The 26,881-nt window shown below is 40.2% G+C and overlaps 1 protein-coding gene across 1 annotated transcript; it reads right to left on the minus strand.

Moving 5' to 3' along the window:
* Positions 1-549: 549 nt before the first annotated feature.
* Positions 550-26,741, minus strand: rdh10a (retinol dehydrogenase 10a). Its single transcript, XM_039754437.1, has 6 exons — positions 25,714-26,741; positions 20,320-20,546; positions 7,762-7,860; positions 5,669-5,814; positions 4,716-4,847; positions 550-2,361 (listed from the first exon to the last, which is right to left on the minus strand). The coding sequence occupies exons 1-6, from the start codon at positions 25,991-25,993 to the stop codon at positions 2,238-2,240; spliced, it is 1,008 nt and encodes a 335-aa protein (XP_039610371.1). The 5' UTR covers positions 25,994-26,741; the 3' UTR covers positions 550-2,237.
* Positions 26,742-26,881: the final 140 nt, after the last annotated feature.

Here is a 26,881-nt window from a genome sequence, read left to right on the forward strand (position 1 = left end):
AAAGCACATCCTTATAAAGTACAGCCTTGAGTTTCAGTGTAATACTATTGTGTTGTATTCCTGAGGTGGCCATGCCGCTCTGTGAAGAGGGTTACTGGTGTCCTCCTCCGTCTGGTGTATTTCCCCCGTTGCACACCCAACGTACCTGGTAAGGGGGTCCCTCTTTCTGAACGGCCTTTCCCAATCTCCTGGTTTTCTTCCCTATGAGGGCTTTTCTTTTTTTTTTGGGGGGAAGTTTTTTTTCTCGACTTCCTAGGGAGTCAAGGCTGGGCGGCCGACAACAAACAGGGCCTGTTGAAGCCCACTGTGGCACTCCTTGTGTGATTTGGGGCTAGACAAGAGTACATTGTGAACAAAAAAGGACAAGTGTGTTTTTATCTAAAATCAATTTATTAATTTAAGTTAGATATTCACTAAAACATTTTAATTAACAAACCACATATTGCTAATGAGCAATTCTACAAAAGTGAAATTATAAAAAGGAGGCATATAGTGTATGTAAAGTACATAAATGGCATACAAAATGGCAGAGGTAGAAAAATTTTAGGCTCTTGACTGTCAGTGAAGAAAACAAAACTCACGTTTTACAGGAGAGAAACTCAAAAATTAGGAAGATCCCCCCCCCTTAGAATAAAAACTTGGAATGTCACTAACCGCCTTTTTCCAAGATACCCACAGTGGTTCAAAGTGTTCCAACACATGAAAAATAAAAATAATTTCACATTTTCAATAAGCACAAGCTTACATTTTTCACCCTTTACAAGATTCATATTATTTGTTCATCACCGGTGATCCTTCAATCAAAGCTCAAGTGACACTCGATATCTGGAGCAGACCCCCAGTAAGCAGCGTGCGCGCCCCAGACAGCACATTTTAACGTCAATCGTCTAGTTTACTTTATTTTGTATTTGAATATTTTGGGATTGCTTCAATATCAACCATCACATAACTCCTCCTGGATGGCGTTTTCAGACACTCCCCTACACAAGCTTGGCACAAGCCTGGTAGAGCGGAGAAAACCTCCTAGAAGTGGCATTTGCTCCCACTGGACTCCCCACACGTTTGGAAAGGCACATTAGCAGAGGTGTAGGATGGCTGCCAATACTGAAGGGCTAACGGATTTGCACTTGGGCTTCCTTCATTTTTCTTTCACAGCTTCTGCCGGTTTTGCCAAATACCGCACTCCTCCTCATGAGAGTCAGAAGACAAGCCAGTGAAAGAAGCAGAACGGCCCTCAAAAGGCACCACGCTCTCTGAATTTGGCACCGCACAGAAAATGTCAGGAGAAAATTCACAGAACACAGAGAAGAAAATAAACAGCCTACGGGTAGAATTACTTGAAAACAGGGCTCTGCCATTTAATGTCACCAGTGGACCTGTGACCAAGTCAATACCAATAGCTTAGCAGCAGGATATTCACACACTTGTAATCAGCCCGCAATTTAAAAATCGAAAACTAAAGTTAAAGGCACTTTTCTGTAAGGGGAATTTTATCCGAGTGCACTACAGCTGCCGCAGCTCGTGCGACGGGTCCGCGTAGGTTCGGGGAGGACTGCGTTCCACGTTAACCGGAGCAGAATCTCCTGTCACAGAAACCAAACTCTTAACTCCTACATGGCGGCAGTCCGAAGTCTCGGCTCTACGGGGATTCCTCCACTGAATTCCAGTTGTGTTTAATAAAATAGCAAACTTAATGCTTTCATTAAAAAAAAAAAAAAAACTCAATCAATGCTTCAAGAGAGCTACAATAATGCATAATGAAATGCTCAGCATGGGAGGTGGGCACCATTGGCAGTAGAGCAGGGCCTCAAAATTACAGTGCATGTCTACAAAGGAAAAAAACAAAAAAGTGACAAGATTCACCATTTCATAGACATTTCATACAGTAACATACTGTATATTACCACACATAAAACATTAAATGCTGCTGGTGACTACATTAAGTAAATAACATATTTCTTGAATAATTTTGCATATTCTTTAAAACTATTCTTTGTCAACTTCTAGAATGTTTACAGTATATAAACAAGATAAGTTTCAGCAAAGGGGGGAAAAAAACAAAGTGTAGTACACAGCTTTCTTTTTGTTCCAGGAGAACAATATGGTAAAACCTTTGCATCTCGTCAATGCAAGTGCACCAGTCTTCATTCATTCATTCAGTCTTCAAAAACAAGAACCTTCAGTGGTTTGTGTCCCCTCGCCATGAAGGAGTCTGCCCTCCAAACACACTAGCAGACTTAGATTCCATTTTTAGCTTCATTGTTGTTCATTGCTTGCTTTCTTTGTGCAATAAAAGGGTACATGCATTTGTCTGCTCCCAAAAACCGATACATGCACACCACAGCCTCAAAGGGAAGGATGCTGAAAAAGAAAGAAAGAAGAAAAAAAAAAAGACAATCGGGTTACAATTACATTTCTTTCAAAAAAGAAGAAGGTGAGAAACACTCTGTGACACACAACTGGATTAAGCGACTTTAAGAAGATCAGGTAACATATTAGGGTAAAAGAAGAACAGGCCACTTGTGAGACAAGTAAATAAGAAAACATTATCAAAGGAATACTCCAACGAGGATTATACTTGTATGTTAGTTATTTACCCCATGTTGTTTGCAGCGATGGCAGAGAATGTTTTTTAATCTCATGTTTTGATGCAAAATGGAGATAAAAGTTTGATAGAATAAGCTTCAGTGGTGACCAACAGCAAACAAAATCAAAAGTTACTCGTGGCAAGTCAGTCGTATGCTCACAACATCCCATGAAGGTGCATTTCTATCAACTTATTGTTAAATAAACCAACCTCTGGAAAATGGTCTCGTTAACCAAAACGCAACTGGGTATTTGAATTGAAGACCCGCCGCCCCCTCAGTCATTGGTCAGGATTCCAGCCCAGCTTATTTATTGGCCAACATTGTGCTTCGTCTAATAAAAATAAAGCGTGCACTGAGAGATCCCTAAAACTAAAGATTAAAAGTTAAAACATCCTCAGGAAGAGAAGACGCCTCGGTTGTCAGCATAACCGAGATGCTTCAACAAGCAGAAAGTCGATTGACCCGTACGTACATTTACACAGACTGCCACTAAAAACTCCTGCTATGAACCCAAGGGACTAACAGAAGGTAACTGGTTAACTTGACATGTGGCTTATGTGACATAACAATAATTTTTTTTGTGTGTTGTTGTCCAGACTGATCATCACTGATGTCCATTCTACCAGTAACGTTTTCTCCATTCTGCATGAAAACATGAGAGTAAAAATTCTCAGCCATCACTAGAGCCTCCACTGGGTAAGTAAATAACATTATCTCTATATCCATCTACCTACCTACATCTATATCTCTATATATCTATCTATACTGTATCAATCTATCTACTGTATATCTATAGATAGAGAGAAAAGCCAAGCAAAATGACACCTTTTATTAGTTAGCTAATAAAAAGGTGTCATTTTGCTTGGTTTTTCTCTACATTCATAATGGGTAACACGGTACAACACCTATATATACACACGCACACATCTATATATTGTAATAAAAGGCACTACATAGGCACCTGACCCAACACAGATGGACACGGATGCACATATAAAATGAAAGACTTATTTCTCTTCAGATGGAGGGCTCGTCTTCCCTGTAATCCCTCCAACCACAACATAGTCCCAAGCACTGAAACCACACCAAAAGCTCTCTTCTTCTTCTTCTCCTCCTCCTCCGGCCCTTTAGTGAGTGGTCTGCAGGTTCTTTTTGTGGCCCTCCTGGAAGTGCAACAGGTGGTAATTGGCCGAATTAGGCTGCATTTCCGGGTGTGACTGCATTCCAGCCCACAGAGGCTTGTTAAGCCATGCAGCTCCTCCAGGTCTGAGTCCTTAAGTTCCACACCTGTGACCCTGATGTAACCCAGGATGGCTGCCACCAAGCGTTCCGGGGGATGTAGAGTGCATCCCATGGCTGCTCCCCCGGATCTAGTGTTGAAGGGGCATACTGGCCGGGCATGGAACCTGTCCACACATACACACATACACACATATATATACACATATATAGATATATATATTGTGCTGTGCCACTGACATTCTTTTGAGTTAATAAAGCTATTGTAATCATCATCATAACAACCCGCATGTCTTTTTCCACACAAACAACTGTAAACCTACTTTTGCCCACCCCTATATACAGTAGCTCATTTTTGGCTGGAGTATTCCTTTAACACAGCACTACTACCATGGATACTAAGAAGAAGACAGCCTCAAGTTTCAATGGTGCTGCCGCTCCTCCAGATCAAAATGGCGCCCATTAAAGTGGTCTAGACATCTGCTCTGGGTATCCCCTGGGCACTTCCCATGGGAGACGTGTAGGCAGGCATGGCTCAACAGGGGCATATCAGAGGTAGACATTCTCTCATCTCTGGCCTGAGAGGGCATGGAAATCCCCTAGAAGCTGGGAATAATGTCTGGTGTAAGCACCCTGCGAGCTTTGCAATGATCATCATGAAAAGTAGACAAGGGGAACTTTTAAAAACATCCCCAGAGGAAGCAAACGCAACAATAAATCCATACATGAGCAGCAGGAAAACTGCCTTGTAAAAATATTCAGGCCGGTCCTACAGAGTCACTGAATGACAAATCCTAATCCAACATTGTGTTCTCCGGCACTTTTGTTTTTTTTTTTTCTAGTTTTGGGGCCTTTACTTTAGGATGGGTTATCGGCCGAGCACCTTACCTTTTCATGAAGTTAACCATGTACATGAGGCGAGGCGTGCAGATCATCGGTTGATCAGTGAGGATTGCATTCATAGCTTGTTTGACACAATACTCTGGTTTCAGGGGAGGAAGAAATGGTTCAATTTCTTTGCTGTAGACAAAGCCAGAAAAAAATGTTTTAAATTTGAAGTAACTTTAATAAGTAATTTGTCATTAGGCAACTCATGAAAGAAAGATCGCACAAGATGTTTGGAATCTATAAAAGAAAATGATAGGAAACCCAGCACGTTTTAAATTACAAAGAAGTATTATTACTGTGTTTTCGTTACCCTGGAATGAAATTAAATGCGGCGAGTACTGTAATGTGAATTAATTGTGTGGCATGCCAGAGATCTATCAGGTAAAGGTGTCAATTACAGGGGACTCAACTTCCCATCAGTGCTTTGCCAATTTGTCAGCAGAAGGGAGTGGAGCAGAGGGGCTTTGTGTTAAAGCCTCCAAGCTGGCAGAGAAACAACCAATTATGATGTGCATGTAAGGTGTGTGAGGGAGTGAAAACTTTTAGTTTAAAGTGTATTTCATTTTACTCCTACACTGGCACTTGATGTCTTTTGGGTTGGAGGAGTCAGACTTGTATACGTGAAAAGTTATCATAGATGTTAGGCATTACCTGCAAAATATTCAAAGTCACTCCAGTACAAAAATCAAAACCTTAGGGGTAAAAATGGATCAGCTTGTGGATGCGAGTGACCAAGCAGCTGCGTAAATGAACACATCCATGTCGGCCCCAACTAGAGGACAGCCAAGGTTAGACCACAATTTAACTGTTACAGATGAATGGACTTGAATTTTAGCAGCAATGATAACAGCATTTCAATCCTCATAAATTGTATCAAATAAAATCTTTGCCATTCGTCACCACACCCAAGCCACACAATTTAGAAGTTTAATCATTTTAGGGTCATTTCTTACCGGATTCTGCAGCCTCGAAACATGCCAGTGTCTACAAGGTACGGGCAAACAAGTGTCATTTTGATGCCATCCTTATCTGCAGCTTTCAGCTCGTGACTTAAAGATTCATGGAAGCCGACTGCACCAAATTTACTTGCACAGTAATCCTGAAACAAATTAAAAAAAAAAAAAAAAAAACAAACTTTTGTAGTGCTCTTACACTCCCTAAAGGGGAGTGGGGGATCAGTTGTTCCATCATTACAAGATCTAACGTTTCATAAGCTTTTCATTCTCTTTTGAAGATTACTTCTGTGAACCACATCAAACAATTCCTGATAATCTGAACCTTCCTCCAATGTGAAAGGAAGCCTTGGCAAACACAGATGCATGCTGAATACACATTAAGAGACAAAAAGATTCAAATTGCACCAAAGTGAAAAGCCGATTTACAGTTGAACGCAGAATGAGGTTACTACATGTGCACATTTACAGTTTGCTAAAAAAAAAGCCAGTCCTTCATTAAAAGGAATGGAAACATTTGAAACCAAATCAAAAACGCTTGCTAGGCCCACGTTATCCAGGACGGGTCTACTGGAAGGCACAGCAGTCCACAGTGGGCTGCACAGACAACTCAAACAGCAGGCCTCTCATCTGCAGGTGGCGTCCTGGGATGAAACCTGTGAGAGCTCTGGGAGAACACGCCAGGACCACACTGAAGAGGACTGCTGGCCAAAGCCCATTAATATTACGGTCCAAGTCACTCGCTAGCGTTAGTTGCAATTAAATGAGCTCTTCGTTTTCAGGATACAAGTAAGCCACTCGGCCTAGAAACGCCAATGACCTCTAGTCAGAGGAGAAGCACCCTATGCATTGGAAAGGCACTATAGAAAGAAAATGCATTATTATTATTATTATTATTATGATGTCAAAAATGATGACTGCAATCACAGATCTCGCTACTAGAATTAAATGTGACTAGAAATCGCAGGACATGACAAATTAGACAACTCCATGATGGCTTTCTAGCACAGTTTCACATTTCCAGAGTGTTGTGAGCTCATGCCACCTGACAGAAGGCTCACGGGTAAGAGGAGTTTAGCCGCAGATTCTGTTGCGGTACATAAAACATCAGACACATACGTCTTTCTTCTGCCTGCACCTTCATTATGTGCCTTGTACGTCTGAGTGAGCGATCGAGCAAGCGAGTGCTCATTTGTGGCCGGCACTCACAAGCACATAAACCTGCCGCTGTGACGGACTGTGAAGGGGGTGCGTCTCGGGGTATGCCAGACTACAAGACAAACTGACACAGGAGTGTGGCACTGACTTCCTCGGACTCTCTATGCTTTTGTAACTGAAAATCACTACGAAAAGTCATGTAATGTGACAGGGGAAACTAACACGAGAGCTCTGTGTGCTCTAATATGTCTCCTCAATTGTGTTTCAATTTCATTAATCTGAGTGGGCAACTGGATTTACTTTTATTAAAAAAATAAAAAAAAAAAAAAAAGCTCCCAAAATGGATGAAACAATTACGTCTTATACTTGCTGCTGCTGTGATTAAAGAAAGCAATAAAATCATTGAAAGAAAATTATGGCAAAATTACATTTGCTGCTTTGTAATTTTGGCACCCTTGGGCCATCAGAACTGTCCACTAATGACAACAGGATCATTGTGTGGGTCAGATCCTTCATCACTTTATAGGACTAATGGAAGTTTTTCTTCCTGACCACTTTGAGCCAAAAATCCTCCAAAACTGTTTCATCCATCCATCCATCTGCTATGCAGGGTTCGGGAGCTAAAATCGGCACAAGGGAGGAACAAAGACTCAATGGAAAGCCGATTTCCTCTTTGTACCCACTGACTGTTCACTTTGAGGGCCACGATTGTTTAAACAGGTCCGGCACAAAAATTGTTACTGAAGCACATCCATGAACAAAACTCAGATTTGCTTTTTTTAAACTCAAAATGGATATGGCGAATTGGAAATGAACTCCATACCACATAGGAAAGCAGCATGTAGCTGATCGCCAAACTGTCAGGTATGTGGAAAGGTTTAAAAAATAAATAAAATAAACTGTCACAGAGCGGTCAAACAATAAAGAATACTGACCTCCACTCCAGCGGTGCTGAACAACCCAAGAGAACTTGCAACTGTCACAATGTGGCCGTGATTGATCTCCAGCATCTTGGGAAGAAAAGCTTTGGTAGTCTGAAAAACCAATCAGAAAAGAGATTTAGAAATAAGATCTAAAAAGTCTGATTAGAGCAACAATTTAAAAATAAGATCTAAAAAGTCTGATTAGAGCTACAACAGATAATTCTGTTCAAGTGAACTTCTATTCTATTAACCGTAAGCGAGCCCGTCTACTGCAGCCACAGCCTTCAAGGAGGCCCGTTGTCCACCACAAAGGCACACCGGCTGGTTAATGGAGACTCCAGTCAGGCCAACATGCTCATTAGAGCTGCACTACCTGGGCTGGGAACTGAACCGCAGTCCTTAAAAAGGTGTGAAGCAGCCCGCTAAGCACTCTAACAATAATGCCAGCCGTCTAGAACAGCCCTTTGATTTTTTTGAACAAATTAGATTACAGGTAACAAATACACAAAAGCCATTTTAGAAGAATACACAGTTAAAGAACAGTGAGAAAATGCCATTGTCTCGGGTTTTCCTGTTGCCACCTAAACAGAGAGCGACACTTGTGCTTGTAGACGTTGTATTTTTAGGAGAAAGGGATTATATAAAGACCAAGCAAATCTATAACCAGGTTCATTTCAAATTGTAAATGCATAATGTGAGATTTCTGAAAAAGGGTATCAAGGCCAACTCTAAACTTAAATTTAGTAACCTCAAACTATAAGACACCCCAAAGAGTACATAGTCATTAACTGTTCATTAGCACCCTGCCTTATCTGTAGACATTCAGATTCTGCACTCTCATTCTGTACTCGCTGCTAAACTCATAAAATAAACTTGGGAAATATTCTTATTTATCCACACAAAAAGCACATTACAGAAAGAGCTAAATTGAAAGATCAGTCGCACACAATCAAGCTGCAACTTTCTCTAAGTAATAAATACTTAGTTTCTCCTACGTGTGGTGTACACAGAATGCTTTTTCAGAACTGCCAATACTTTTCAATATTGTATTAAAACCTTTTAGGTATCGTATTCATTTGGCTCCAAATTTTATACAACTAAAGAGGAATCCATACCAACTACTGAGCTTTATTGCAGTATTATACAAGTATGCGCAAAGTCCATTTTCTCCAACATCTTCACCAAGCTCCATTTACTGAAACTCTGATTTTTATAATAAAGACATGCTGGAGTAAATGTCCAGAAAATGAATATCCTCATGGGATAAAAATCAAGGTTATAAACCATTCTGTCTACATGTATAGTTTGTACACAAGGTAGAAACACACACACACACCACACACACACACGTTACAATTAACGGTTTAAAATCACATTGGTGGCTTTCCTACACAACATTACAAAGCAAACGACACAATTAAAAAAAAAAAAGTCTGAGATTGTTAACTGTGAAGCTTTGTTTCTGTTATACCGACACCACTTCTGATACTGGCTAACAGCATTACCACAAACTGCTAGAAATATAAATTTGTTTGAATAATAAAATTCAAACACACACACACTGTTAGCACAGAAACAGGTAACACACTTTTAAAATCACAACAGTTTTCTATAAGGCAACTTTACAAATCAACAGCCTAACCAAGCAAAAGCCAGGAAAAATTAAACTATGGGATATAAAAACAAAGCCATTCAAAAACACGGAAACTACCAAGAAAAAAACAGAAAAGAAAAAACACATCACACGTGTAATTAACAAACTTGCTAAAGTAAACTTGAGAAGCATATGGTACCAAAGCCAAAACCCCGAGGGCAACCAATACATAGACAAGACCTGAGCCAAGTGTAATGACCACCCAGCGTGCAAAAGGCTTCATTGACTACCAAGTGAGCAGCGCCAGAACAAACAGGATGGAAACACAAGTACAAGATCACTTCTAATAGCCAGTGTAATAATGCATGTGAACTCTGCCATGCAAAGATGGAGCTTTATCTGCTCCAATTTAAAGGGAACACCACACACACACAAGGAAATCCGTAGGGATTTAGGGGCAGAGGGGAACCACACACAAAAATGACCAATGCCAATGCTTCTCATGACAGGACTAGTGTGTGTCAGCACGGCCTGAATGACCTCCTGCACACAAAATGTGTGAAACCAAACAAGAGTTTGTCTTACTTCATAGCCTTTGTAATTGGTTCTCAACGCTTTTGCTTACGCTAAATTAACTTCCAACAGACAAGAGCTTCCTTTTCCATTGCCGGGTTCTGTGCCTGTTGCGTTTCTTAATTGAGACAGACTCGAGTGGGTTTTGGAGCACAAAGCTCATCGCAGCTGCAGTGTCACACTAAATTAGTGTAAATGTACATTTAGCAGGAACATGTGAAAACACCATTTAGGGGCCAACAGATGGCTATTAATTAGTCCCCCTTCATTAGCACGGAGACAAGGGTGTCCATCTACACTACTTCTCCGGAATAACAATCAAGAAGTAGAAAAACGGCAGCTAGTGCCAACTGAACCTCACAAGTTCACAGTATCACTTTGTAACAAATCTTTTTTGTAGATACAATGGAAAAGTGAAGAATATGAGGAGTATCCATAGGTCAGAAGCAGATGAAACCTTTTTTTTTTTTTTACAAATACAACTCAATTAAATTAAAACTTTATCTTGTAAACAACATCAAGCCACCATGCACAGAGAAAGGAAATACAGGTGCACATGATGAATTAAATTGTTCAAAAAAAAAAAATAAAAGACCCTCTTCTGCCTGGCCGCTCCCTTTATCCTCTGCAAGTCTGGAATGCCGAGCGTTGGCCTTAGATCCCTGTTCCCTGTCACTTGGCATCTCATCAAGCAGGTCTTTTGACAAGAAACTAATTGTAACGTAAATGGGTCACCAAGCGGCTTCATATTAGTCAGTACCTTAAATTAAAAAAAAAAAAACACAAAACAAAACTAAGTGTATTCTGTTGCAGAAATACAAATCCTTTCAGACCTGCCTTTTTTTCTCAGCTGAAATAAAAACACAAATACCAAACAAAACCAACACAAATAGACGTCTGCTAGTCCTCTGCTGCTGGTTTAAGGTCACAAATAAAAAGCATGACCTGAAGTGCTCTGGAAATGACAAAGTGTAACCTTTCTAGACAGGTCGGCAGTTGGCTCTGCAGAAGAGCGTACTAAATTTAAACAAAGGAAACGATAGCAGCACAAGTTATTGTAGAAAGAAATTCTGCAACGAAAAGGTGTAGCCATGCCAAACATAAACACGCATTTATCTTAAAATATCCAAGAAGCAGATGACATCAATTTCATAACTACCAAGCAGGTTTGTAAAGAAAAAAAAAAAAAATCATATAATCAGTTTCATACCTTCTCTAAACACTCTGTGCCGATGAAGATCAAAATTTCCCATCCATGCCAAAAATGAACTCCAACAAGCATACATTCTTTATGACAGAATTTATTGTTGAGATGGATTTGATTAAGGCCCCAAATGTTGATTCAATAATACCAGATTAGCAAAATTATATTTCCAAAAACACACACCACACAGCTGCATGAACCTCAAAGTCAAAGGACAGCGCATCGTGTATCCTACCGATAGGGTTAAAGGCTACGTAGATTTCAAGATTTAAAAGACACTTTTTCGCAGAACTCTCCTTTATGCTTAGTCAGGTTATGAACTAAATACTAAACCATATTCAAGACTCGCTGACCACCGGCAATTTATGTTTTGTGCTTAACTTGCGAGACCTTTTAAAAAACACACGCACACCATTAACCTATCTAAATACAGTAACTTTGCATGCCACCCTAAAACTATTTTGAGCTTTTACAAACATTGAGGAAAAGTATGTTCAGATACAACATGACAATTTGTTAAGTTCCTGTTAAAGGAAATCAAAATATTAAAAAATAGCCTTTACTCTCTTTCTTATCTAAGAAAAGGAAAACAATCTGGAATCAGCATTCTACAATTTATTGTATTTACCATAGAACAATCTGTTACTGTTCCTTAAATCCACTTAATGTGAAATTCAGAAATAAAAAACACCCACACTACATATTAGGTTTCAAATGATATGAACTTTCAATTTAATGAATTCTCTGCTCCAGTGCCCAGATTAAATATTTTTATACATACACACATACCCCACAAATATCGCATCAGGATAAAACAGAGACTAGACAGGCATAAGGCAAGAGAAATGCACCTAGATGGTGTACTGACGGTCTATCGTGGGTAACTTCAGGACGCTGACACCAACACACACCCCCTCCTACAATCTCATACATCTACACTAATGAGATAAAAATGAATAGTGCCATAAATCCCATCAGTCTATCAACTGTCTTCTTCCTACAGACATAGCTCCTGAACAATCGATCCACATCTCGTTCTTACTAAGCTAGGCAGACTGGTAGATAATCTCAAACCTGTTGAATCATTACAGAGGAACTTGGACAGCAAGCAGTCTTGAGCAGATTTGTGACAGATGAAATTCAATGTAAGTAAATGTAAAGTGTCACACGTTGGAAGTAAAAATGTTAGTGCTGAATACACAATGGGCGGGCTGAAACTTAAAAGGAGAAGAATTTAGGAGTTGTAGTGGACTCGACAATATCAACTGCCAGACAGTGTTCAGAAGCCATTAAGAAATATAAAAGATGTGAGGTTACAGAAATCATGAGGAAGGATGGATAGATAGATAGAGATAGATAGAGATAGATAGAATATTATATTATATTATATTATATTATATTATAGCAGCACTAGAGCACCAGAGGAGAGCAACAAGGTTAATTCTGGGGCCGAGAGGTATGAGCTATTAGATTACAGGAGTTGAATGTTTTCAATTTACGTAAACAAGAGATTAGAAGATGACACGATTCAAATTTTAAAATTAAAAATTATTAAAGGCATTACCTCAGTGGATCAAGTCTAGGACTTTAAAATGAGTTCAACAAGAACACAGGGACTTATTCAGAAACTTAAAGGTAAATTACACACAAACAATAGGACATTTTTCTTCATCACACAGAACACCATAGACATGTGAAGTAAATTTCCAAGTGATGAGGTGGAGAGTAAGAACTTAGGAACATTTAAAACTCGACATGATGTGGAGTTCAATTCGGTAGATAGGACTGGCTAGCTTTGTTGGGCTGAATGGTCTGTTCTCATCTAACGTTTTTCTTTCCTATATTCCGTACACAGCTGCCCTGCCTAACATCTCAGTCTGCTAGTGTCTCATCCAAAGTATTTTCATTTTGAGGTAAACTTCTGCCAGTCAGTCTACTGCGAGTCACATCATATGCCTTTCAAAGTTAGAAAAGCACACTTCTGATGTTCTTTTCATTGTTGGAAAGAAGGTATGGAGGACAATCTAAGTAATATGATTTTTACACCTTAACTTCCATTGAACACACACAACAAATGACAATCCTTCTTTTGTACAAAACACTGTACTATTTGTCTTATGACTACAAACCGATTACGCTAATCTGCTAATTTATGAAACAAGAGTGTAAACCATTAATCCTTTAAAATGGGACTTCAAAACATAGATGATTAGCAGGAGTTTGAGAATGAAGGATTGTTTGATAAACAAAATGTGAGGAGTTTGAGACATTTTCTCTTACTGCCCTCCTTTTTGGGGTCATAGGCCCAAAGATTGACAATTCATTCCATTGTCCAGACCACTTCATATAAACTCTGAGTCGACCCAGGCAGTAAAGGAGAAATGATCCCTGTACACCCACACGGTCATTCACACTGGTCAGTTGAAATTCATCAACTGGGCCAACACACGCGTCATTGGGAATTTGAGAGGAAAACAAAGTGCACAAGTGAGAGCTGAATAAAAAGGTAAATGTAATTTTATCGTTGGCCGCACAGAGGCCAGTGCTGGTTACCTGCGAACCTAACATTTTCACCCCGGATCCCACACCCTCATATCTATGTGAACTTTTCAAGTTCTCCCCATGCCAGTGCAAGTTTTCCTCACAGGTGTATATTATAGGATGGTTTGAGATTCCAAACGGTTTCCTGCCTCCTTCTTAGTGCAGCTAGGAGAAGCTCTGAACCCACACACTGTGAACTGGATTCATTGGGTTAGAGAAAGTTAGGGATTTTTAATTTTGCCCAAGCTTCCAATGACTGTTTGTTTGAGCAGAAAGCAAAGCCACTGCATCTGTGCTGCCCTCATGACGGCTTTACTTGTCTTGGGTTTAGTCTAACAATTATATGGAACAGACATTTCAGAAGCATTGCATCAACCTATGCAACAGCCAAAGACTCTTCTGTGAACATTTCCCTTTATATTCATTATATTTCATTAGGCCCACGCCTTTAATTGTATAATCAATCATTTCCGTTGAAATAATGGTCCACCACTAGAGAAAGCAAAACTAAAAAAGCATTTTCTAAGCCCCCATTGCAACAAGGCAAAGCTTACATAAACAGGTTTGGCAGAGGCCATTCACTGTGCAGAAGTTGACACAAATTTAATTAGAGGTGAGGTGAAAGCAAGAATAGGACAACACAAATGGCATGTCCCAAAGGAGGATGTGACATTAATTAAGCTTCAATTAACTTGTCTACACAGCAGGTGGTAATTACAAGGCCCAAAAGTCCTGTAGAGTGGAGAATGAGGGAGTGTAAACAGTTTTCAAGATTTTACATAACAATTCAAAGTTGTTTCACTAAAAAGCTGTACCAAACTTTAGCAGGCCAAACCAAGAGTAAAGGTTATAGTGAGAATGGAATAAAAGAAAATAAAGAAAAACAACAACAAAAAACAAACATCCACACCATACTTCATATTTGAGTACATCTGATTTAACAAAACTGATATGAGTTTACAGCAAAAGGAAGTACCTTATAAGGAGTGTCCAAATCTAATAAAGAAATTCACTTTTAAAATTAAGGTTTTTTCTTTTGAAAAGCCCTGTGTGGGGAAGAAAATATTGTAAAGCCTACTTAGGTGGATGACACAAATCAGATTACCAGAATGCGGTAATCCCAAATCAAAATTATCAAAACTTTCCAGAAATACTCCGTTCAAAATGCCTCCTTGTCAAGAACTTTAGTGAATCAGTTCTGCACAAATTCCAGGAAAAGCGGATTAGGGAAAGAAAAAAAAAAAAAAAAAAGAGAGCCGGGGGTGTATACAACATGGGGGATTTTGGCTTGTGCGGATTTTTTGGCACTCTCAGATAAGTTTTGTAGCTTTTCACTTTGATTCTCTAGTACGGGCCTTTCATAGGCAACACTCTGCTTTTTAACAGATTATTAGCGCAAACTCCCTGCAAGTCCCGAGATCAGGGTTCAGATCCCAGCCTGCTCGCTGGCCATTTTCTTGCCTTGCCTGTGTGGGGTGTCTTTCACACCTCAGCCATGTGCACGTTCAGTTAATTTCCAACCCAAAACTGAGCCTGAGTGAACAAGTGCCTGCTGAAGATGACGGACATTTCCTTCAGTTCCTTGGCTCTCGGCTTTACTAATATTTTAAGAAGCTTGCAGCAGGCATGTATGTAACTAAGCTGATTAACATAATGGATCGAAAGACGGACAGAAAGACAAGTGCTGCATACTGGCCAAACCCAACGTCGAAGTGTTACGCTCAGGCTTGCTGTGGAGTCAAACGTGAATGTGTCTTATTTGATAATGTACTGTAAAATGTTGTTGTTCTGCAGTACATACATAAAATTGCAGATTTTGTTTATTAAAATAAAAGGCACTAGAAGGTAACAAGCAGTAACTCCAAGTCAGCCAAGTCACTGTGAGTGCTCATGCTGCTACTTACCAATTTCTTTTTATTACTGCGATTTTAATGTTAACACCTAAGGAATAGGATGAGCACTATCCCGAACACAAACGTACACGGTTTGTAATTGGCATTACAATTATTATTAGGGCTTTTTTTTTTTTTTTACTTATGAAAAATTAGATGCTAAACTATTATTAAGTAATAGTAATCGACTGAAGACTTGGCAGATATGTCAAAAATGGACACTTTAAACAAATATTGTAGATCTACAGGTTAAAGTTTACGATTATCTATGGGTCTTTATTATTATACATGGGGAATGTAATTCGCCACAAATTGCCACAGTGGCATTTTGCAGCAGTGCTTTCCAAATATTCTCAAAATGCACTTTCTTTAACCCTGGCAGAGTTTGCATCCTGATCCTAACTAAATTACTTCCCGTTTCACTCTGTTCTTTTCTCATTGCCAAAAAAGTACCATTTAAATGTTATTAAAACTAAAACAAAGTGGGCGTCAGTCTAGATTTTGGCTCAGCTATGAGCCATAATCACAAATTGCAATTTGCATTTCATCACTTAGACATACGATATGCTTTAATCTGTAACATTTGATGGCATGTGGTGATCTTTATCATTCTTCCATTTTAAAATCTGAGAAACTCCTTACTTTTTAAATACTTCTTCACCAGTGTCTACCCATGGACTTGATTTGATTTTCTTTACATGAACACGTTTGGCCTTTTGTCTACAGCCACAACACTTTGCAGCAGATGGAGTCTTGAACATTTCCAGCTTAGTCGTTCAACTGAAACCAGCGACACCATCGGGTTAGGGTGTAGAAATGAATTGTCAGTGGCAAATCAATGCAAGGGAAGGGTAGCAACCTAACACACTGGGAAGAACAGATTCTAAACCAACAATGTATGTTCCCATGTTTAAATGGTCCAGAACAGTAAAGACTAGAACTATTTTAAGCATTAAAAGGAATGCACAGGTGACACTTTACTATTAAACCAGGGGTCTCCAGCTTCAGTCATGGAGCACAGCTGTGGCTGCAGCTTTTCATTCTAACCCTTTTCTTAATCAGTGACCGCTTTCTCTTAAATTACTTCTTTCCCATTCATTTTAAGTGCCATGTTTATGATTCAGTCCTCAAAATTGCTTCTTTAACCTCAAACAGCACCTAAACAGAAATGAGATGTGAAGTGAACAGCTAAGTTGAGGCCTCTAACCTCTTCTTAATTCAAAGCTGATTCTTGTTCATGAAATTCATTATTTAATCCCATGGCTTGCTGGTGCTCCCATTCTACCACAGCAGATATTTCCAAAGCTGTTGAATTTCTTTGGTCTAAAGAACACCACTGAAATATTTTGTGGACTTGAGCAAATCAAACATTACTGAGAACGTCACTTTTTTTTGTTGTTATTTTCAGATATTGCATGATGGACAAAGGTTGTTGGTCATTCGTTGCCTTGTTTTGGATCTTATGGTTTGGCTGCTAATTTTGAAAAAAAAATAAAAGGTTGTGTGTCTTAACTAGCAAGTCAACTAAAATTAAAGGCAAAAGAGTAAATTGGCAGAAAATATTAGCAGCCATATCACGCGCACTTCAGAACAAGTCATTCAGCTGAAGCTAAGCATGTTCAGGCCCAGCCAGTAGTTGCATGGGAGACCATCTAGGAAAACGCATGGGCTGCTGTTGGGAGAGGCATTGGTGAGGCCACCAGAGAGCACTTACCCTGTGGTCTGAATGTGGATCCCAATTCCCCAGGGCAGTGACGGGGACACTGTGTTGTAAAAATGGCAACATCCTTCAGAAGAGCTTTTAAAATCGAGGTCCTGACTCTCTGTCATCATAAAAGATCTCCAGACGTCCTTCATAAAAGAGGAGGGTGCATCCTTATGTTCAGACTAAACTGCCCTCCATGGCCTGGTCATTGTGGCGGTCTGTCATCCTCGTTCTCTCCTTGATGCTCTCTCACCACCTAACAGCTAATGTGTGGTGAGCATACTGGTGTAAAAATTACTGCCATTGCATCATCCAGGTGGATGCCACACATTAGTGGCAGGTGAAGTGGCTCCCCACTCACTGAAGCACATGGAGTAGCAAGATAAGCACTATGTAAATATAAAGATTATTAACAAAACTGGTCACTTAAATGAAAGGAAATGGTGAGAATGGAGAGTAGTGCTCCAGGACTGGAGTAGGAGACCCCTGTATTAAATGTTTAGCTGGTTTTAAATTTAAAAACACATACAATACCTGAACATTTTTAAATATAACCTTAAAGGCCTTTGACCTTAATCTGGGTTTAAGAAAACCTGCCCATGACATTGTCGCCTGTACTAGACCCTAGCTTTTTTTAATGCACATATTGGTTCAAAACAGGACTAGGAGCCTAGCAGAATGACTTGTGCAGCACATGCAAATAGTTTGCAGCTCAAAGAAATGTGTTCTTGTACACAAGGAATATGACATGGACAATCACCAAGCTAAATGGGTTATTTACGAGAGGAGCAAACTTTCTCCAAAAGATCAGGAGCACTCATTCTCTCTCTTCATGTCGTAAATGAGTGGGCAATTGCTTAAGAGACCGTCTAGAAGCACTAGTAGGATTATCCTGAAAACACAGAATTATAAAATGATATCGCGGTGCTTGTCCCAGTACTGTTCAACTAATGTCATGCAATGCTCAGTACTTAAGAATTCCGTCCAGTTGCTAACAGATGGTGTTTAGTGGTTGAGAACAATGCCGTATGCACAAGAAATCAGTGGAGCTGGCATGAAATGGACATTTCACAAGCTGTAAAAAGGGATTTCACATTACTCCAGTTACATTAAAATTTAGAAAATGCCACCTCTTGGCTTCCTGAAAAAAAAACACATGCAACACTGACCACCTCCACGTTAAGGGGTATTGCTTAAATTAGTAAGCCACCTTACATGCATGATATTTGCAATAAGATTTTAGGCAGCACAGGTAGGAATGAATTCTGGCTTTACTAAATAAAAAGCAAGGCTTAAGAAATGTTACAGTCATAGTTTAAACATGCAGTAATGCTTAGTAACAAGACTAAATGTACAGTGAGGCAGATGTTCTAGTTGAAAGGAGTTAAGACCACATTTTATTGCATCATAAATACAAAACTTACAACAACATTGGAGTAACTTGTACTGTTTAACTCCTGGCACAGAACGGAGCCCAGCATTCTCAAGGAATGAAAAGTGGAAAGAACAAGTCAATGATAAGAACAGAAATGTAAGCCCATCATAACTCTTCAGCTTCCCATTTGTCTAGTGATCCTGAAACAAAAGTCATGCCGAACATTAATGGGCCCCAATGTGCTGCCTTGAACTTTGTTACTTGGTAATTGCTTTCATATTCAGAATTGGGTTTTACAAAATGTTTGCATTATTTTTTTAATTTTTTTAAAAAGGCTTTCAATTGTGCTTCTTGATCCGTTTATAAAACTTAGGGGCTGGTCTGAGGGTTGAAATGCAAACATGTTAAAATGTTGAATATTGCAGTGGACAAAAGTGTCAGAAGAAACAATCCTAATAATTTCCAAAGCCAACTGTTTAGTAAAGTGGAAGCAAAGAGAAATGAAGAAGTCAATCAGCTCTTCACTAGGATAGGGACAGCCAGAGGGATTTTATTGTACAATATAAACCAGCACGATAGAGAATTCATCACACAAAAGCAACTTAAAAGCACAGTGAAGTTTACAGAGGATTAGAAACGATTAGGACTCTGGTCTGCTAAATGTAATCCTTTTATAATGTTTGAGATGTATGGGCCTCAGTTCAGTCTTTACTTTAGGTGACTGGATGTCATGTGTAGGTTTCATCCAATAATCCTACACAGTGTTTGGGTTCAAGTCTATGTTCAGGGGATCATAAGCAATAACCTACAAACAAAATATAAAAAAGCCTGCAAGAACCAGCACACAATGTCACTCTACAGTGCCATTTGAATACAATCAAAAATGACTGACATGTTGCCTTTCAAGATTTTCTTCACTAATTTCTTTGAGAGACGGATAAAAAAAAAAAAAAAAGAAAAAATATTCAGAATGTTAAAGAGAAAAAACAAAAAAAACAAAAAAAAAACCCCACACCACCACCAACAATTACGGAATTTTAAACATTTTATTAATTCATTTAAACACAATACCCTAATGAAGACAGAAATGCCACCCAGCATGGCAAATTCATTCAGTTTTGCCCTTTTCACAGATTGTCATTACCAGTCTTCAAGATGAGGCCAGTCCAATGCCAGGTACATTTCCTCAAACAGAGACCACATGGGGTCAGAGAACTGACCCTCTGTATCCGAGATACGAGAAGAAACCCATACAAGTCACAAACAAAACAGGGGGTGGCATGCATTCACCATATACAGTGCCCAGCACTGAACCCAAAATATGAAGTTATAAAAGACAGGAGAATTTGCCACTGTGCAGCCTGTCAGCCCACTATGTAGTTTGACCCATTAAAAGAAAAATCAAAAAGCATGCTTAGGTAATCTTTCCGATAGCTAAAGACTCAAACTTAGGAAACTTGTCAGATGGTGATGTGGGGCCTTTTTAGGGTGTATGCACTAAAGCAGAAATTACACACACATATTAGAAAGGAGTCTTTGTTGATATGAATGCAGTCTCAGATGCACTAATGTTTTTTAATAAAAACCACCAAATGGTTATTAAACCAAGTCCTTTGATAGGACCCAAAGCCACACCAGATAAAGTTTTAATGTGTTGTAAGAAGTGTGAAGGGATCGAGATCTTACCCAAAAGTGAGCATGACAGTTCACCATCATGGTCCTCTCTATGAGCTCGTCAGGACACTCTAGCAGGTGGTGGCCGGATACAACACCAGCGTTGTTGACGAGGACATCGATATCTCCCACTTCTCGGCGTACTTTTTCAGCAGTCTGGTAAACATTATCACGCTTTCCCACATCACATACATAGGTATAAACTTGGGGTTGGAAAGTTGTAACCTCTTCCATAGCACCTGTGGGATGTGGGGAAAAAAACAGGAATGGTTAAATGATTTACATACAGTAAAAATCTGCATTTTCAAATTTGTCAATATTTAAACATTTTATTTCCACAAATGCTCACATTGTGGAAACTGCACTGCAATTATCTACCTTATAGTATCAACTATATCTTGTTTTGTGCCCTTCAATTGTTTAATAACCTGTTACTAGATTTTAAAGCAAGTACTTTGAAATGCATTATATAAATACACTCAACTACTGTATACTTCATTCATAATTGTATTACACAACTACACACTGCAAGTAGATACATGAAGCTCAGATTTTTAAATTTGCAGTTTAAAAAAAAAAGGGGGCTTACTTGCTGTACTAAAGGATTCAAACATTAAACCTTAGAGTAGAATTTGATGTCATTGCATCAGAAAATCTGGACAAAGGTCCAACTATTCTGTAAATAAGAATTTTTGACCCAACTTCCAAAAGACCTTACAGATCCTCCATTTAAGACTACACATTTACTCAGACCATCAGTTTTAAATTTATGTGTGTACCATTCCGTATTTGTAGAATGCATCCATTTGTATGAGTGCACAGAGGAACACATTCCATTGACGTTACAAGACGACTGGTTAGGATGCCCTGTTCCTTTAGCTTGAACACAACTCAGGCAGGTCATCGGTAAATGTGTACGTCTGCATTTTGTATACAACAAGTCAAACCGTCCCAGTATGCACTTGGAAAGTTGTATGAACTGCACAGGACACCATTACATTCACATTCAAGCAGGGGGACTAAGGACTGAAGTCCTGGATGCACGAGTCAAATTGAAAAATTGCTAGTAATTTACAAAGAAGATAAATAATTACTTTCTAGTCTTAATCCATTTCAGGTTGTATATCAACGAACCCTGGATGGAGTGAGATTCCATAGCAGAGCGCAATTACACTGGGCCACTTAGTCAGCAAAATGACCCAACTTGTACATCTTTGGGATGAAAACTGGAATATTCTGTGTGTGTTTTTGGGGGAGTGGGGCTTGATAGAAGAGGAGTGAATGGGGCAGGGGTGACATGCTGGGTTGGGAGGAGCCTTTTCAAAGTGCAAAAGCTTTCCAGTCAGAACACTGGCATAGCTTCTTGGGAGCAAGCCAATCGTCCATTTTTTTTTTTTTTTTTTTAACTGGCTTATCCAGAGCAGTGTCAAGGGGCAGCTGGAGCCCAGCAAGCTTCCTTGCAAGGCAGGAACCAGACATGGACAAGGTGCCAGACCATTACAGGATTAATACACACACACACACACACACACACAAGCAGGGGTCAATTTAGCATCGCCAACCCACCTCATGTGCTCGTCTTTGGACTCTGGAAGAATACTCACATGGGCAGAGCCTCTAAACTCCCCATAGGAGGTACCCAGATATTGAACCTTGGTCTCCTTGCTGTGAGGCAGCAGCACTACCATGCCAGTCAGTGTCTAGATTAACCATTTATGAACTTTATAATGCTCAACTTTACCCTACTGTGCTCTGGGGCTTTTAGCCAGTGTTGCCTTTTCCATTTATGTAGACAGCAGGCTGTAGTCAAAGGTGTTTGACTGCAAACCCCAAGTTGCTGCTTTAACTCTTTTCCCTCCTTTGTAGAAACATTCAGCCCTGCAAAGAATTATTATTATTATTATTTAGTTAAGTGCACTTTCACATGCAGGATCAAATTTTTAAAATGACTTTTTAACACCCACACTTCAAAGACATGCAGGTCAGGTGAATTAGGACTGTTAAGCTGGCACCCAATGTGTGCGTGTGTTCACCACGTGATGGATCGGCACCCTGTCCAAAGATTGTTCCTGCCTTGTGTCTGATGCTTGCTGTGATCAGCTCCAGCATCCTCATGGTCCTGCTGTGGATTAAGTGTGCATACAGAATGAATCGATTATTTTACCTACAGTACATTTGTACGTAAAAACATCAGGTGAATTTATTTATTTATACATTTGCAGAAGTCAGCTCTAAGTGAAAGCAGATAAGATTGTCACACTCCAGCATAACGTGCAAAATCCTCATTGGATGACACCTTTTACACATTTTCCCCAAACCTGCTTATTTCAAGAGAGTCGCAAGAGTACTAGGATCACTGGGTAATAATAATGATAATACTTTGCATTTATATAGCGCTTTTCTCACTACTCAAAGCGCTCAGCAATTGCAGGTTAAGGGCCTTGCTCAAGGGCCCAACAGATCCGAGTCCCTTTTGGCATTTACGGGATTCGAACCGGCAGTCTTTCGATTGCCAGTGCAGATCCCTAGCCTCAGAGCCACCACTCCGCAGGAGGTCATTATGAAAAGGGCTTGAATACATATCAACCTTGGAGTCACAACTCAACCTAACACACACACAAATCTTTGAGAAGTAGAGTAAAACCAGAGTTATTATAGCAAAGCCACAGATTTGAGAAGAGAACATGTCAACTCCATACAAAGAGCGATTAAGTTGTGTAAGCGAAGAGCCACCAAGTTAGTCATCATGCACAACCACCCCACCCAATCAGGTCATCACGAAGTGCACAGCAGAGTCATAATGAAAAGGTCTCATTTCTGTTATTTGTTAAAGGTGAACAACTGAACATTAAACGGCTTATACTGTATTCATGCTTCTAAACATACCATCTTACACAATGTATTCCCCTCAGACAGAGTTCCTCACTTTCAACTCCGTACCATTGAACCGCTTCCAACTCTACAAGAATAAGGAGTGAAAGTTGCTACATTTATAGATGCACTCAAATGATGATTCACTTTTACAGGATCATCCAATAGTAGAGATTGTTCCCGTATTCATTGCTAGATCTTTTCTGGCAAGGGGCTAGGTGGAGTGCGGCGATACCATTCTGACTAAGAGCATTCTCATTTACCACATGCTGTATTTTGCCTGCCTTGCAGTAGATGTCTATTGCACTCATGGCTCAGCACTGCCATCCTGAACTGGACAAGGTAGTTGGAAAATGGTTGGCCAAAAGGAACTGCCAACATACATACGGCCAATAGATGTGTTCTGGTACGACCAATGAGTAAGCGCAGCAAACATTCCTACTGCATCATCGTGACATTGAGCCACAGTTTCAAAGTTGTTTTCTATCTATAGCATAAGAAGCACAATTCTCCACCTCCTTCAAAAGGTATCATGCACTTCACCTCATCAATCAGCACACCTTTAGATCGTACCCTGAGCCACACGGCTAGCATACAGCTGCTGGGTAAATCATCAGCAGCCTTCCTACGAGACTACCACCATGGCTACCTTAAACCCTTAGTCTGACAAAACCAAACAGCTAGCCAACTCAGGTGAATGGCAGGAAATCGAGACAGTCAGGGAGGAGAGACCAGACAGCCAGAAGACAACCTATACAATGCTATCAAGACTTTCAAAATATGCATTTACTGAAAACAAAACGAACATGGGAGCCGTCTATTATTACAATACAACACAATAATGTGTACCTGTAATGAAACTCAACTGGAACAGAGAGGAAAAAAACATGAACAAGCATCCACTCATTTGTGTGAACGCATTTACAAATATAATCAAATGGTTTATCAGTCTATGAATTGATGATAGGGGGTATTTATTGATGCTTTTTTCTTCTGCTCCAATCAAGTTACATTAGAGGTATATTTCATTGCAGTATTACACTGCTCCCATATGGGAACAAAGATTGTTAGGAGGAGATGGGGGTTAAAAAACAGCACATGCATTTCCCGTGACCCACAGTATACACACACAGACTAGCATCAGAATCCCAAGCTTCCAGAATTCGGGCAGTAAGGAATATTTGTGAGCCAATACTAGTGACCAGCAGGCACACAAAACTGGACAGAGCGAAGGCAGCACCTAAACATCATACAGCAAACATATCCAATACCCATAAAAAAAATTGGCTCCGGACTATACTCTGAAATTTGTCCAGCTGAGCTTGCCAAACAGACAGCTTGTTCACTGCTTCCAGTCACTCCGGGACATTACAAACACCTTTGTAAGCGATTGAGGACGACAGAAGGATGCGTCCTAATTAACCCCCCCTTCACTTTCAACTCTGTAAGGCAGACATTTCAGTCCTGAGGGTTGTTGATGGGGAGTCCAGCAGTTTATGCAGGGATGCCCAAGCTTTAGGATCTCCTTATTAATACAATTTAAAAATATCTGTCTGTCTGCGGTGGGCTGGCGCCCTGCCCGGGGTTTGTTGCCTGCCTTGCGCCCTGTGTTGGCTCCAGCAGACCCCCGTGATCTTATAGGATATAGCAGGTTGGTTAATGGATGGATGGATGGATGGATGGATGAATACGTGTGTACCGCGTTTACCCTTTTTTAGTATGTGAGGTTGCGATCTGTTCATTTTTTGGGAGTTGAAGTCAAAATGCTTAAATTGCCGAGAAGGATGCTGAAACATCGGCAGAGACGGTTTTTCATCACGAGGCTCATTCAGAGCCAAACGCCAATCGGTGGTCTTCAATACACGGAAAAATAAAATAATCTTTCAGAAGTAGGGGGCTGACGTATATTGCGCTCGATGTCATTAGTGACAAACGACAACACAAAAAGGACCGACCGCGTTAACGTGTGATCCACGCAAAGGGATGCGCGCGACTGGAGCGCAGCAGCCGGTGTCACTGTGCGACAAGATCTGTGTTTATATGCAATAGGAGAGAAAAAAAAAACAAGACGTGCGTGCGATGCTATCCAGCACTACGAATTCCAAAGATTCAGTATTATCGATGACATGATCGTAGGTGAAGCCCCAGAATCACTGGCGTCCCGTCGAGGAATGGGTACCATGCCAGTAGCAATGCGATTCGGCCACCTATTAAAAAAAAAGATTCATAATTTGCAATTTCAACACATGCAGTGTGGTGCAGTGATTAAGGCTTTGGACTACAAATCCTTGAAGTAGTGGGTTCAAATCCAATTACTGCCACTTTGAGACCACGAGCAAGTCACTTTACCTGCCTGTGCACCATTTAAAGAAAAAAAAGAAAAAAAAAAGTAAACGTATGTCGCACTGGATAAAAGCGTCAGCCAAAGAAGTAATATTCTGTCCCTAATTGGGTTAAGTTATTCTTCACCCGTTTTCCTGAAGATTTTCATACATCACCCTCCACCCCCGATCCAATCGACTCCCCGCACTTTACCGTCCGTTTGCTGGCTGCCCAACTCCTTGTAGATCTGGCGCACCATCTCGGCAGTCTCTTCGTTGCCCTGGCTGTTGATGTCCCACAGGACCAGAATTGCTCGCCGCCGCGCGAACTCCTTGGCAAACAGGCGCCCGAGGCCGCTGCCCGCACCGGTGATGAGGCACACCTGGCCGGCCACACTCTTCTCTTTGGGTCGCACGAACCACTTGAGAGCGGAAAGTACAAACGCCCAGAGCACCTTGAAGGCGACCACGAAAAACTCGGCAACAATATTCATGATGAGCAGCGCTTTGGCAGCGAGTACGCACAAATAAATATTTTTCTTAAATAAATAAGCTACAATAAAAGGGAATCAGTAGTAGCTAATGGTAATTACTGAAGCCCAGTGATCATAAAATTGGCAGTCTATGCACCAGAAGACTAAGAACGAATTAAACGTTCAGCTTCTTTAACCGGCTCACACTTTGGCTTATAATAAAAAACAGAAAAAAAAGTCAAAAGGACTCGGAGAGTACAAAAACGAAGCGTCTTCAACATATAAAATAGTCTTGCCTAGTCAAGTCTAGAAACTGTAAATTAAACCAAATACGGTTATTAATTCTTAAAAAAAGAATGGGTCGTACTGTTAAATATTCATAAAAGTGTCCGAGTTTCTCAGAGAGTCAATAAAACTTGTAGTTTTCGTTAGATAGCCAAGCAACCCCTAAGGCGTACTGTGATCAGACAGCGTTAAGTGCCCAGCGCCCCGTTCTCGCGTACCCCTCCTGTCTAACAAGCTCCACTGCTTAGCCAACCCCTTCCCTGCTATTCGAGTCCCCCCTCGACTTAGCGCCGCTGCCAAAACTGAGCAGATTGCACGACGATCGCCTGCTATTTAAACCCAACTGGCCCGACCGGCTCAGCGCCGGTAACCAACGAAAACATTTTACGTGGGCTGCCGTACGGAACGAAAGTGGTGCTTTGAAACAAAATGACATTTGAATTTTGAGTCACTTCAATGATGTAACTGTAGTACTGTCGATAATTAAATACGCAATAAAAGTTCAGAGAAACGAAGAAGCCGCTTCGTTGTACTGTACTTGTAGAAGGCAATGACATATAGCGCATGCGCACTATTTTCAGACACTTGCTCATTTCCCGTGTACGTATGCAATTTAATATACAT

The sequence above is a fragment of the Polypterus senegalus genome, chromosome 5, assembly GCF_016835505.1.
Source record: "Polypterus senegalus isolate Bchr_013 chromosome 5, ASM1683550v1, whole genome shotgun sequence".
Taxonomy (NCBI): domain Eukaryota; kingdom Metazoa; phylum Chordata; class Cladistia; order Polypteriformes; family Polypteridae; genus Polypterus; species Polypterus senegalus.